At 39.8% G+C, this 14535-nt stretch overlaps 1 protein-coding gene across 1 annotated transcript in view; it reads left to right on the forward strand.

Moving 5' to 3' along the window:
* The first annotated feature begins 746 nt into the window (after positions 1–746).
* Positions 747–14535, forward strand: part of LOC140238589 (sodium- and chloride-dependent GABA transporter 1-like) — a 92238-nt gene continuing 78449 nt past the window's right edge. The window contains exon 1 of the mRNA XM_072318490.1: positions 747–1214. Coding sequence (XP_072174591.1) covers positions 902–1214 — 313 coding nt within the window. The 5' untranslated portion in view covers positions 747–901. The remainder of the gene's footprint in view (positions 1215–14535) is intronic.

Genomic DNA, 14535 nt, shown 5'->3' on the forward strand with positions numbered 1-14535 from the left:
TAGTGCAGCCTAGCGGGAGGGTTCCTGGAGTGGACTTGAACTTGACAAGTTGACAATTCGACGGTCTGCTTTGTTTGTTATCTTGCACTCTTCTCTTTCTCTCTCTCTCTTTCCCTCCTTAGGAAATTGTAAACTCCGCTCGCAGTCGGCAAGCTTTGAAGTTCTTTGACCGCGTTCTCTCAATCATTTGTATTGAGCGATGAACTTACGTTGAACGCCAACTTGAAAATAAAAGAAAAAGAATGTGCATACTTCCACTGTGACTAGTCGTGTGAATTGTCCTCGTTGAGAGCATTTTCTCTGTTGGTTGCGCAGACGTCAAATTTACAGATCAAATTTATGCAAAGCTGGCAATTGCATAAATAGTTACCCAGGGCGGATTCTAGCATCGGTTCCAGCTCGAATATCTTTGAAAATTTCACTTGCCAAGTTTAGACGTCTGGAGAAAAGGCTGCTTACAGCCAGCGGCAGAGTTGAGGATTATCTCAATTCCGCTCTCAAGCGTCACTTGTCAGTACCAGGACCATTACACCTGTCTCCATCTCCCTTCCTCTTTCACTTCACCATACACCGGTGACAGCAAGCTTCACACTTCTACAGGTGATGTATGCCACCCTTTTAGTCTCTTAGGAGTTCACAACATTTTTACGTGATCACCTTGGTACTATATTCTGTCCTTCTCCCTCTACCCAGCTCCCAGCTTTATTCTACAAGAGCCGGACTTCGGTATTCTATTATATACTTCTTGTTGAATCGTCTTAAAAGCGTCAAACGGAACTTTGACTGACTATCTTAACACAACCATCGCACGCCTTGACTCGATATCTTCAAACACAGACATCACGAACTCACGTTGGGACTTCCTTGACTCCACCAGGCTTTGTTGACAGAAAAAGAAATCATGACTTCGGAGAACAACGGAGTGCCTCCCATCGCTAATCCGGACGAAAAAATCCCCCTGAACGACCTGAAGGGGACCGAGTCCAAGGACCAAGGTGATGGTAGCACCGACATCGACGGCAGTGTGGTGGTCGCCGACGGGAAGGTAGCCGAGCACCATCCAGAGCCAGACGAGGAGGAGGAGGTTGAGGATGCTGGTGGGAAACGCGGCAAATGGACGGGGAAATTAGACTTTCTGTTGGCTTGCATCGGTTACGCCATCGGCCTCGGCAATGTTTGGCGATTCCCATACCTGTGCTACAGAAATGGTGGAGGTAAGGATAGAAATGACCCAACTCCGTTATGGACTAGTCGCTTGTCAATATCAAGATTTATTCCCTCGGTTACTTCAACAACAGACACCCTTTATAACAGGGCTATGGTTCATAGTGATTGCCTGAAACTGAATTTCTTTTGATACTCCTGCCTGACATAATTCATGCATGTTTTCGTGTGTCATGCAAACAAATAATCATAATTTCGATATTGCATATGATTACCGGTTTCTACGATATAACTTGTTTTCACCAATGAAGCATACGTGACAATTTAACTCTTTTTGCTTCAAGCTATTCTCTGTAAATTGAACAGTTCTGTAATGTATTCAAATTTTATGTATGCTTTGTTAACAAAAGTTGCCCTAAACAACCACAAAACCTGCCGGAGGCTTGCCCGTCCGAGCAACAACTAGGCGAATTCCTGCCTATGGAACTTTAATGGCAGGGAGCAGGTGAATGAAATGCTGCGGCTGTTGGAAAAGAAACATCCATAAATATTTGTAATATATTGCACAAACGGTCTATTGTCATACGCTGGAATTAAGTGAAAGGTACGTATATTATGATCAATGCTTTATGCCCTATATATAAAGCACATATTTTGCTTAGATTAAACTGAAGCGTAAACCGTTTCCATCATCGTTCAGTCATCTATGCATGCGGTTGTAGCCTTGTCCGCACGCACCGGGAAATGTATCCCGGATAAAGGTTCAGACTTGAGGTAAGTCTAATGTACGCCCTATACTTTTATAAATCAATTAGATTGTAACAAAGGACTATCTGTGGTAGTAAATTTCATTGTACTTTAAACAAGAAACAGGTGCGACCTTGTGAAAATTAGGCCATGGATTGCATTATGGAGCACAGAAAATGTCCAATGTACGACCTCGTTTAGAACTTCGTCCAACTGAATAATTAACATTATTGTTTTTATTGTTTGCTCATGAAATTTTTTTAACGATCCTTCAAACCCAATCCTAGCTCAGCTGACCAATCAAGATCCAACACCTCGCTACAATGATCAAAGCTAGTCGCTGTTATTGAAGCCAGGAAATCTGTGAAATAAAGTGATTTGGCTGAAAAGAAGCTTTACAAATCATTTACAACAGCAACAGTTTAATACATGAACTACCACTTGCCTTAGTTTTAAAATCGAAGAATGGTTTCACGTTTGAAACTTTTTGTGTTTTATGAAACACGTTGGGGATCTGTATACAATGACTTAGCGGTTAAAGGCCACGCGGATATTTTCTATGTTCGAGTCTCAGCTCTGGAGAAGTGCTGTTTGGCAAAGCACTTTTTCTTCATCATCATTTAGGGAATCAAAATTTGTACAGAAGTCATTGTATCTGTTTAGACAGATGCTAAGCAAATACGAACAGCTACATCTACTGATGATGCGTTCTTTGATCTCAATACCAAACGTATTACTGGATTCATACTGTGTGTCGAAAGTATTTTCACCTAGGGGGTGAGAGACACACCTCTACGTTCCATTTACTTCTACACCTTCACACAAGCGCTTACTGACCTTCGCGCGCTCTGAACGAAAGCTCTATTGTCACGTGACTTGTTAATGTTTATTGATTTGATTTTGCCCGTGCCACATGCGGTAACCACCTCACCCTCCAATCTCTCTCTCTAATTTTTTTTTCCTGTCTTTCAATTTTCTCTCAAGATAAAATATGAGTAAAGTGTGTGTGGATTTATGCAATGTCTATCACTTATACGTCACTTCACTGAAACGGACAGCGACACAGTGGTATTTTATTGGTCCCTTTTGCCAGTAATGGTCTCTAATTCTTAGCTCTCATCTCCCTGATGACCTTATGGGTACCTCAGGATTTTCAGATACCCGATTCATTCATTTAGGTTAAAAGGACACTGGTGTATGAAACACCCTGCTTGTATGGTGTTAGTGTAATGAATCGCCTTGATTGTAGTGTTAGGGTAGTGAAAGCTGTACTCACCTAAGACTGAGAGACGTCTCATCATAAACACAAGCCGAAATGTTTATAGCGCCTTTTCTACTGTATACAAAGCTCTAATCAGATTAAAATTATACTGCGTGTTGACTGCTATGGACGTGTTTTCGAAAAAAAAAAAAGACCTCTCCTCCGCTGAATCCGGAATTAAAAGTAATTTATGCCTAGAAAAGGTCAAATCTGACTTCCCAGATATTTGTTGCCGGAAACAACTTTATTTGTGTTGCCTTTGCGTAGGTAAAACAATAAATCACTCCCACATGATAGAGTTGTGAAATCGGCAAGACTGTCGCTAAGATAAATGATTAGACAACATATGAGACAAAATATGCATTGAATAAATAAGTAGAGACGCATTTTGCTACAAACGTCATGGTCACATATCATTTTGAGTTTTTGACCACGTGACCACAACACCTATTTCGAAGTAGCTGAGTGACTTTGCGATATTCTATTATGAAAATAATAATATGCATATTACCACGTCCTTGTCGCTGGAATATTCACGACTGCTTTGCTTTACTTACAGCCCTCAGGGAATGTGATTTCTCTATTTTTTGTTTTTGTTTTTTGTTGTTGTTGGTTTTTGTTTTTGTTTTTGTTTTGTTTTTGGTCTACTGAGCATTCTCTATAGAAGACAGCCTGCCGATGTGAAGGCATGTCTGTCCTACCTTTGTTTCATGATGAGATTGTTGTCAATAACTAAAAAGCCACTTCTAATGCATTAAAAAAAAAGTTACTGGCGTCATTCCAACGATCCTGTCAGATTAGACATTAGGAGATGAGTGGTCCAGCCCGCATTAGGCAGCTGTTTTTTGCATCTTTCTTCCCCTTGCATCCTCCTCCGTTAAATCATGAGGCTACTATTTAGTAGCTCCATGGTAAAATACAGCACATCCTACTTTGGAAAGAGCAGGGAGGTGTTCTCTCTCTCACGCCTCCCGGGAAAGAGTGATTCTTTTGTGACGAGACGTTGCGGGTTCCTCAGCACGTCGACCGAGGAGTCTTAAAGCAACAACGATTTACAACTAAAATGTTTGGAGCAGTTAATTTTCTCGGAGTTGTTGCATTCGTTATGAAGGCGATACTGCTTGCATGCTGCCAAACATATGGATATGGCTGCGTGCAAAATACAACAACAAACAAACAAACAAACAAACAAACAGGAAAACAAACAAACAAACAACAGAACATAATCTATGTATCACGCACACAGATAGATTGCCATGATTTATGTGAAGTGCGTGTGCTCAATTACCACTTGAGATGTACGAATGTGATGATTTGGATGTAAAGTTGTTTTTAGCGTTTTAACAAAAAAAAAAAAAAAGCTTGAGGTCCAAGGACTAAAAATAGTGGTTGGATTCGCAATTGTGCCCTTCGATGACGTATCACGTTCAGACAAGGTTAGTCTGAACTTTACGTCTTGAATTACAGAGATGAAATGATAAATTTCGTTTCTCCTTGATCACGTCTCATTGACGGTTGTCCCCAGGAGAATATGTCTGCAACTCTTCGAACATCATAAAGTGAAAGAATGTCAAATACCGTATAACTTGGCACATCGATGGCAAGAAAGTTCTCATATGGGCGCGTCGTAGTTTTCGAAAATATTTTTTTTTTGTCCTTCATGGTTTGAAATGGAAATCACATGCTTAAGAAGTCTTTTGCTCGTGGTCCTGGGGAAAACTTTCCCTCATGTTCTCAAGCCTTCATCACATGAACAGACATACAAACCGATGCAGAATAAACAAACGGGAGGATGATAGTCGCGTTGTGGCGTGAAACAAGCCCTGTCGCTGGCGGGATTTGGCAAGCTTTCATGTCTTTCATGGCAAAGCGGTCTACATTTTCGATCGGTGGAGTGTCTGTGGCGAGGTGAAGGGAACAATGGGCAAGCTATAGCCGACGGGGGAGGCAAGGAAACCAGCTACGGGGGGAATTCTATCACTGCGCGACCTACTAAGTATTGACACTAAGGGCTCTAGTTAAACACAGGTGAACAAAGGCGCAGCAACATAAGGCAAACGGGGTTACTGAATGTTGTAATTTGGGCCAGGCACTCCCCTGGGCACCAGCGGCCGAATGTTGACCTTCCTCTGTACATCATTAGACGTTCGGATACAGCTGGCAAAAAGACCACCAATTATGTGCCAGATATGAAATGTTCTCACACGTGATATTATTTTGTTTCCTCCAATGTCGCATATGCTTCTCCCTTCCAGGAGTGATTCTTTTTTCTCGCACGGTAACGGTGGCTTGAAAAGAGTCAATCGCCTTAGAGCCAGTAAAATGTGTACGCGAGTTCTTCCTTTGGGAAACTCGTCAGGAACTTCGAGTTGCCAAGAATATTTCGGACATTGCGAGTCCATGGCATACTGGCTTACACAGGTTCCCCCAGTTCTCATACTTTCAAGATTCATGAAACATTCCCCGTTGTGCTCTCTTTGTAACCAACTAACAATCAACCCCGTTTCATTCCAGATGAACGCCCGTCCTTCAACTTGCATTTCCTTTTACTCTGGTCTCAGCTAGCGTATGAAGCATTATACATAAAGTAGATTTGAGGGCAGGTGGTTCGCAGAGAAAACATGGAGCTGGAGCTTCCCAAATGTCAAAGGTCACACTCGCTTATTTAACACAGGTGAAAAATGAGAACGACTGAAAGTAAGGCTAGTTGAAAAGAAGCTTTTACTTGGGCTGTGACGAATGCAATGGATTATGCTGACGTCACTCATCAATGGAGCAAGTCAAAACTGACATGTACGTACAAGTATGATTTGTTCATGTTGCCGAAGGTTGTTCGACATATGGTCAAATTTTATCATCCCTACAGGGTGGTAGGATCTAAATTTGCAGCCACACTCCCTTTTTTCATCTGTTCAAATCAAGTTGAACGTGGAGTTTAAAATACTCTGATAAGAGAGAGAAAAAAAACATTTTTAAACTCATCGCGACTCGGCAAAAAATGAATAAAAGAAACCAAAATGATCCTCTCCACGAAGTGTCTAGAAAACATTTCATCAAGGAGGTAGATCTCCTTGATCTTATAGTGGTACTGTATGTCCCATTGATAGTGTTGATGGCTTCCTTCGTTGTGCACCGTGACCAAATTATTGCTCGTGTTCCATGAAATGCCTGCAGGCCTACAAACGGGGAAAACTGGGTTTGTCCCTCTTCTTAACTTGTTTGAATTCGCATTTCGACTAGCGAAACTGTGCTAGGTGTTCAAGGCGGAGGCATTCCAGCACTGAAACCAGAAACTAATCCATCTCTAAATGAGTCCTGCAATGTTTTTCTTGAAAGGCGACGAACTTTTCTCTTTCTCCATTCTAGCGAATAAAGGGAGGTGCACCAAGACCCTTTCAAACCATCGCCATTTCCTTCTGGGCTTACCAACCGAAATGTGAAACTTTCTTTGACAAAAGCATTGTCACGTGATCATTTCTAGGCCTGCGATAATTTACAGTGGAGGAAACAGAAAAAAAAATCTAAACATAGGAGAAAAACACCACTGCAGCAGTGGCGAAAAGCTCGTTCCCACATTCGACCTCATGTGATGATGCCTTTCATTTGTGTTGATGGTCACTGATGTTGAGAAGAATGCAGAAAACGCTTGTTTAAAGGGAAATGAAACCCAAATGTGCATGTGGCTTGAGTGAATGCAGCAATATCTACAGAACGCACCGTTAAGGAGAGACCCACTCTCGAAGGCGGGTCTGTATAGCAGACGACCCCAAAAGAAGAGTCTAGAGTTAAACAATAATCATCTCGACGCTCTTGGGAAAAAATAATTGATGTGATTTAGTTCATTGACTTTTACTTGAAAACCATTTATTAGCAGTCTTGGAGTTTGTGTAGCGTGAAATGTAGCATTTTTCGTGACAAGCTAATAGGAAACAAAAATAAATTGGTCATTGTGAAATAGTCCTTGGACGCTTTCTCACGCTTATTGGTTGTTGACAAGAATGTTTGTATTTTTGCTCTACTGATGAGCCTGTACTAGAAACTGACATAAGTTTCTCTGTACATTATGAGCTAGCCTATTTTCCAATGACTGCAATCTGTAATCAGGACTAGACTAATGCAACTGTGAGGGTGGAGCAATTTCTTTTCTAGTTTACAAGACTGTCCCCTCTGACTGGCATATACGGGTTAAATATCCGGAGGCAAAGCGTGGAGAGAATTACCACAATTATGTACCAGTTACTGAAAGTTCTTCTGATCATTTCCACGTCTCTGTAGTACACAGTCGTAGTGACACATACACTAATTCATGATCCCATCCAGTCTACTCCATTTCTCTTTCGTCCGATTTTTCGTAGGACTCTGTGCACCAACACACCCATATACAGTATGTCCCCCCAAAAAAAATACAACGGGGCCCTCTGCAATGATATCTTTAAAAATAGTGAATCAATCTAAATACAAATTCAGGGTATGAAACTATAACTCATTGCCCACATCTTACAAAAAAACCCACTCGATTTGTTTCAGTGGTCAAAGAGAAATACCAAATTTTGTAGAGGATGTCGGGAATCTCTTCTGTCCAAGTTCTGTCTATTATTCACACACAAGATCATCGAAATGCTAAACTCGGAAAAATCCGATTCATGACATGCTTTACAACAATCCACATTTCTCCGTGACCGCTTAACCAAATCGAATGGGGATTTCTGCAAAATAGAGCTAAAACATTATGTTTTAAGACCCTGAAGTAGCATTAAAAAAAAATCATATTGGGCATTATCAATGCGAAAATTTGATTGTAATTTTTTTTGGGACATACTGCAGTAAGTCGCCCCAAAAATTACAACCAGATTTTCGAATTGATAACACCTACTATGATCAACCTGTCTAAGTGCCGCCTTCAGGGTCTTAAAATATAACATCTTAGCTCTATTTTGCAGAAAACCTCATTCAATTTGGTTAAGCGGTCACAGAGAAATGTGGATTGTTGTAAAGCATGTCGAGTCTGCTCCTTCCAATTTTAGCAATTCAATGCTCTTGTGTGTGAATAATAGACAGAATTTGGACAGAAGAGATTCCTGACGTCCTCTACAAAATTCCATATTTCTCTTTGACCACTGAAGCAAATCGAATGGGGTTTTCTGTAAGATGTGGGCAATGAGTTATAGTTTCATACCCTGAATTTGTATGTAGATTTATTCACTATTTTTAAAGATATCATTGCGGAGGGTCCCGTTGTAATTTTTTTGGGGACATAATGTACATCTGGACTTTACTAGATCTATTGCACAGTAATCGATGGCGTGCTTTTTGCTGGCCTAAATCCGCCAGAGGCCTGATCATGCCCCCGGGCCATTGGCGGTGGCGGACCTTGAGACACACAACTCGTTGACAGCACAAATCTCTGACCGTTTATACCCAATTGTACATCAGAATGGGTTTTGTGTGTCAAACAGGACCCAAAGTAAGGCAGCCACTTAACACTGGAAAGTAGCACTAAACGAATAAATAAGGCCACATGTCAACAAGAACAAGAGGTAATTTGGAGGACTGGCAAATACTGGTGGGTCGCCGGGACTTTCAGTGTCATTGCAGATGCAATGTAGGCCCCTATTGTAAATCTGGATAGCAGTATCGCATGGACCAAGGAGCTTCAATTGTGTTTGAAGCTCCTTGCATGGACTCATCCATCATTGTAAGTTTTATAATGTAGGCCTATATATCTTTTTCTCTCTCTCCTCTATTGTATATATATATATATATATATATATATATATATATATATATATATTACTGTGTTGCTTTGTTGCATTTTCATAGTAGCCATGATAATAGTGAGAAGTAGGATGGAGCGGTAGGCGTAACTAGATTTCGGCAGGTATTTTACTTGCCTGCTGAAATCTGTAGCTACGCCTGTTGCTCCTTCCTATAGGCCAATGATCCGCGAAGAATCAGCAGACTATAAATTGCAAGAAGTTCTTATATCAAAGCTTATATCAAGTAATGATATTATATCGGTGCTAAGATGCCATGCTTAATATTACGAAGAGCAACATTAAGTGTATTATCAATCATTTTATCAGTCAATAAAACTGTTGATAACCGAAGGAAGATATTTGTGGTTAATAAAATCATCACAACAGGTCAAGGATTCAAACCTTCTCAAGGCCCGATCCATCCAGCAAACCCTCCTTCTCCTGACACTGTCATTCCCACCTGAAAAGAGGATCAGAGGAACTATTTGCTGATGATATTAACTTTGACCTGGACGAAATTGGGGTCTCATAGTGACGCCGAAGTCTGTTCTGGAAATTGGAACTGGAAATGGACTCCAAACTTGGAACATTTTTTCATCTTTTTTTTTTCCTGCGAGATGTTTAATATGGCAAAAGAATATACATCCTGACATTGCATTAGATTTTCCGAATTGAAGATACATCGTTCTTCTAAATTGAGACTATAAATTATTTTTTACAGTCTACTTATTAAGCTTGGGTAAAGAAATGCGTTACACACATCAATCAATAATATATCTTTTTGTTGACGTTTGATGTCAGGTCGCCATTGTGTTTTTATTTCATCAACTTGTTTCACAAGCTACATGAAACGTAAAACAGTCGAGAGGGAAATCGTATTTCATGGATCTCACTTTGGCTTGTGATGAAGTGGGTCCAAATAAAGAGTCATTTCCAGTGATGAGGTTCGTCTTCGACATAATAGCTTTTGAAATGTTCAGGACTATTAAGTTTGTTTGCTTCCGCGAAACGAGCTAGTTGACAGGTCCAAATTGTACGCGGTTCAGTCTCATTGTGTTCGTGTTTGAAAGACTCAGTGAGTACATTGTCATTTGGATCGCAATTTTTGAACCCCAATTGAGCGTGTTGTTGTATGCCTGCTTTAAAAGGGGTCACATAAGACTTACACGTTTGAAAAAAAAGGCACTTACTTTAGTAGATGTCCTGTAAAGTTCCTGGCGCACACTTTCAGTCCAGTCGAGCCTGGTAATTCTCTCGTTAAAGGCATGGCATTATCGATAGTTTTGGTCAAGATGGAATTCAGGTTTTAAATTTTTGCGAGATAACTAGAAACCACTCTTATGAGATATTATCAGTAGCTTCTAGCATTTTTTTTTTTTTTTGTGTTTCATCTGCAGCTAAATATATTGTATAGGCACTGCATAGAAAATTCTGAAATTTGTGAGATTTGTTCTGTCACATCCATGAAAACTTCGCCACCATCCTGATCAGTTAAATACGTGCACATGCGCACATTTAAGAAACTATATCTCGTAAGTTAAATGTATATTCATGACACTTTGATACTTATTAGCTGTATTCTCCAGGGTACAGTTTCACGAAAGTTGTCAGCGCTGACAAGTTGTCAGTCACTGACAATTACCACAGTAACAGTCAGTGACCAGAGCTTCTCAGCCAATCAAAAACAAAGATTTTACTGAAATTGTCAGCGCTGACAACTTGTCAGCGCTGACTAAATTGATGAAACACCCCCTGGGCCGCATTACATCACGGATTTTTTTTTTTCCAATCGTCAATATCAATGTGCTATCAAGACTTGATGTTTGTCTTTGATGCTTCATGTGTAGGACCTCTTCCCTTCATACTTCTGCATCTTATGTTTGCCTTGTCCTGACGTCACGTTATTAAACACACTCTACATGAGTTAATTTAATGCAAATGCGAATGTCTTATCGGGTTCACCATGAGCACTATCAAAATTACCATAGTCCTTCTGTATCCAACCTTCCCCCTACAAAAAAAATAAATAAATAAATAAATAAAAAAATCCCCAATTCATGTTTCATGATGTCACATACGTTAAAGTTAATTTATATTTCTCTCTCTCTCGCTCTTTAAATCTAAGAGCAATCAGTGTATGGCTACCACACCAGCAGTAAGCAGATAACGCTATGGTCCTGAGCCAAAATTTCAGCTACATGTATTGCTATATCGTTCTTTGTCTGATGTATGTATCATATACGTCATGCTTTGCGCTGTGACGTTGTGATTTTCCATCTTCATCTCCTTCTTGTACTCCACGAGGGCAGATTTTTACTTAACGTCATAAGATTCCTGTATTATAGGGAGCTGAGGACTAAGTCTTTCTTCTGGTATCTAAGAATTGTAACCTGTACAGCAATTATGGAATAGGATGTCATTTTCCCCCTAAAACATTATTTTTCCCCTGGTACCGAACTCGTACCAAAAAAGTTTGTGAAGTATAAAAGGAAAGACTGAAGTCATTCAAGTGTTTGAGTATCTTTTTAGCGCTGCTCCTGAAACGAATATAAGTTCGAATTTTACAGAAGTTGACTGTTTTTGTGTGAAATGCTTACTCGATGACAAGGATGACATGCGCATTATAGCAAAGGACAAAAAGAAGGAAACAGAAAAAGACAATCCTACATTAAATGAGATCTGATCAAAATGTTCATTAAAAGCCAACCTTTAAAATGCATTAAACGTCTTATTATTGCTTTCCACATTCCCAAAGTTAAAGATACGAATGCATAATTATGCATCTCTGTGTCCATGTGTGTGTGTTTGTGTGTATGTGTATGTGTATGTGTATGTGTGTATAATTGTATGTATGTGCGAAGGATTTCGTTGTTTGTATGATCGGATATCGTCCCGAGCTAGGGAAACGGTTGTAAGATATGAAAATAAATGATAGAAGTGATCTCTTGTTTTCAGACGTTGTTTCCTGTATTATCATTCCGCATTGCTGTCACCAAGTTGCTACACATTTTAGTCAAGAGGAATATTTCTTCTCTCGGTATTGAGCAGGAGGCATACTGAGCTCTGTTTTTCCGATGTCAATGTCTTTCACTTACAAAGCTGCACTGACATGGCATTCTTACCACAATGTGACATTGACATGAATATCTTACATCTTATCTGTAGATGTATTTTTATGTTTCATTCAAATAGTCGTATGCGAAAGTTATGTACAAAACAGAACGTATTTTTCTATGAAACTCATTAATTTGAATATCAAATTCTTATCCTAGAATAATACTCATATTTGTTTGTGTCCGTGTATATATACACAAGTTTCATGCGTCTCATGTGAAGCGCATCTGTAAGTGTGAGAACCATTGGGATGCTCTTAGTCTTGGTAACGGTTGTTTTGATGGTTACAATTCGTTATTCCAAATGTTCGTCTTCCGAAGGTTCGTTGATCCGGAAGTAAAATAAGATTCGTGATTTTGAAGGAATACGCACGGTCTATACTTTTTCGGATTAACAAACCTTATTTCATTTGCAGATGAACGAACCTTCGGAATAACGAACCTTCGCCACAAAATGTTCACATTAACAAACCCTTTTTTATTTTCGGATTAACGAACCGAATGAATGGAATTGTGTGTTTCGAAATAACAAACCTTATTTCATTTTCGGATTAACGAACCTTCGGAGTAACGACACAAAATGTTCGCATTAACAGACCCCTTTTCATGTTAGGATTAACGAAGCTTCGGAATAACAAACATCATCCGTTTAGATACACATCTGTCTTTGCTGGTGATGTTCGTTTTCTTGAATGTTTGTTAATCCGAAAATGAGAAAACAGTTGTTTTCCGAAGGTTCGTTATTCGGAAACACACAAATTCCGTATACTGATATATAGGTTCGTTTAAAACCGGGAACGGAAATGGGTTCATTAATCTTAACAGCTGTGGCATTATTCCGAACGATCGTTACTGTGAACGTTCGTTGATCCGAAATTGAAATGACATTCGTTATTCCGAAGGTTCATTATTCCGAAAAATGGATTGAGGTTCTTTATTCCGAATGTTTGTTATTTTGCAAATGTATGGACGGTGCGTACTGAAAAACCTTTGGAATTATGAACCTTACATCATTTTCGCATTAACGAACAGGCTTTGGAAAAATCGAGCCTCTGCATTTTCGGATTACCAAACCTTCGAAATAACGAACATGATTTCATTTTCTGATCAACTTCAAACCTGATTTCATTTTCGGGTAAACGAAACTTCGTAATAACGAACCTTAATCTTTGCTCACACGACACTCGTCTCATCTTGTGTAGAAACATTTTGCAAAATACGTCTAGGCTTTTTAACTGGTTTTAAAAGTGTTCCTGTATAATGCAACATGCACATGTCTTGGTATCAGAGTGTCTATGTACTGTGGATGTGTGTGTGTGGGGGGGGGGGGGAGGGGGTGCGCGGGGGAGGGGGGTGCGCGAGTGACTGCACATAGAGTGTTCATTAGAGCATACATTCAGTATGTAGTATGTGGGTGCGTGTGAGTTTGTGAGTGTCTTGTCGTCTCTTTGCATGCATAAATCAAACTTCTTTTATTTCTCTTGGTCTGTGATTAGAACATAAATGTCAATATGAGTTGAATTTTAAAGTTGATCATGGAACCATTCATCTACAGTGTTTCATTCTGATGTCTTTTGTTCTCTGGAAGCTGTACTCTAGAGAGGTGACTGAACTAAATAGACTGCGCAAGACGAGTTTGCATGACGAGCGATAAAATTCCTTTCAAGCTGTACCCACACTTTTCGTCTGCTCTTTTTCAGACATCTCAGCCCATCGGGAGGGATCGCACTTCAATTCCCAGATAGTCTTTATGACTAATTCTGGGTCGAGAGTGCATTTTCTACTTCAAAACGCACTCTTTTCGTCTTATTCTAGCCATTGTTCACAGTGGTCATACTTAACGTTTCCTCGCGCTCAGTGGAAGATGGTGGTTGCATTTAATGTCATTCTCTCAAACATAAAAGTGAGAATATGCAGTACCACGTCCATAACACTAAGAATTTAAAGTATTCTTCAGTTAGATATTGGGTCCTCCTAAAATGTACGATTTGTCCAATATATGCTGCTACAGTCATTTTGCCGCTACATCAGCAAAAGCGACAACAGAATAGCCGTACAAATGCCGTTGTAATTGGTAATTACGTTTATAAATCAGCGTCTCCAAGATGATGTCACAATTACATTTGCAATGTGCTGGTAACTCGTGGAAAGTTTGATGTGATTAAGAATATGGCACTTGGCGTAATTCAATAATTTATCTCCAGTTTTCTTATGCAGGTCAGAAACATGGGATCTGCGTCACAGCAGGAAGCACGCATCAGAAGAAGTGTGCATTCCATGCTTTCTGCCCATTTGAGCTGCTGTGGAATTTTGAAGTGAAACTGCACGCTATGTCCATAGTAGATTTCCTGTAATATAGGTGCACAGAAAGCGACTATTTCGTATGAGCACATGTGGTTCATTTAAAAAATATGGTTCAGCATAATATCATGCAGAAGATCTTTCCCCTTGCTGAATAAAGTCGGACAAAATGTAAAGAAAATCATAACATTTT

Source organism: Diadema setosum, chromosome 2 (assembly GCF_964275005.1).
Source record: "Diadema setosum chromosome 2, eeDiaSeto1, whole genome shotgun sequence".
Lineage (NCBI taxonomy): Eukaryota > Metazoa > Echinodermata > Echinoidea > Diadematoida > Diadematidae > Diadema > Diadema setosum.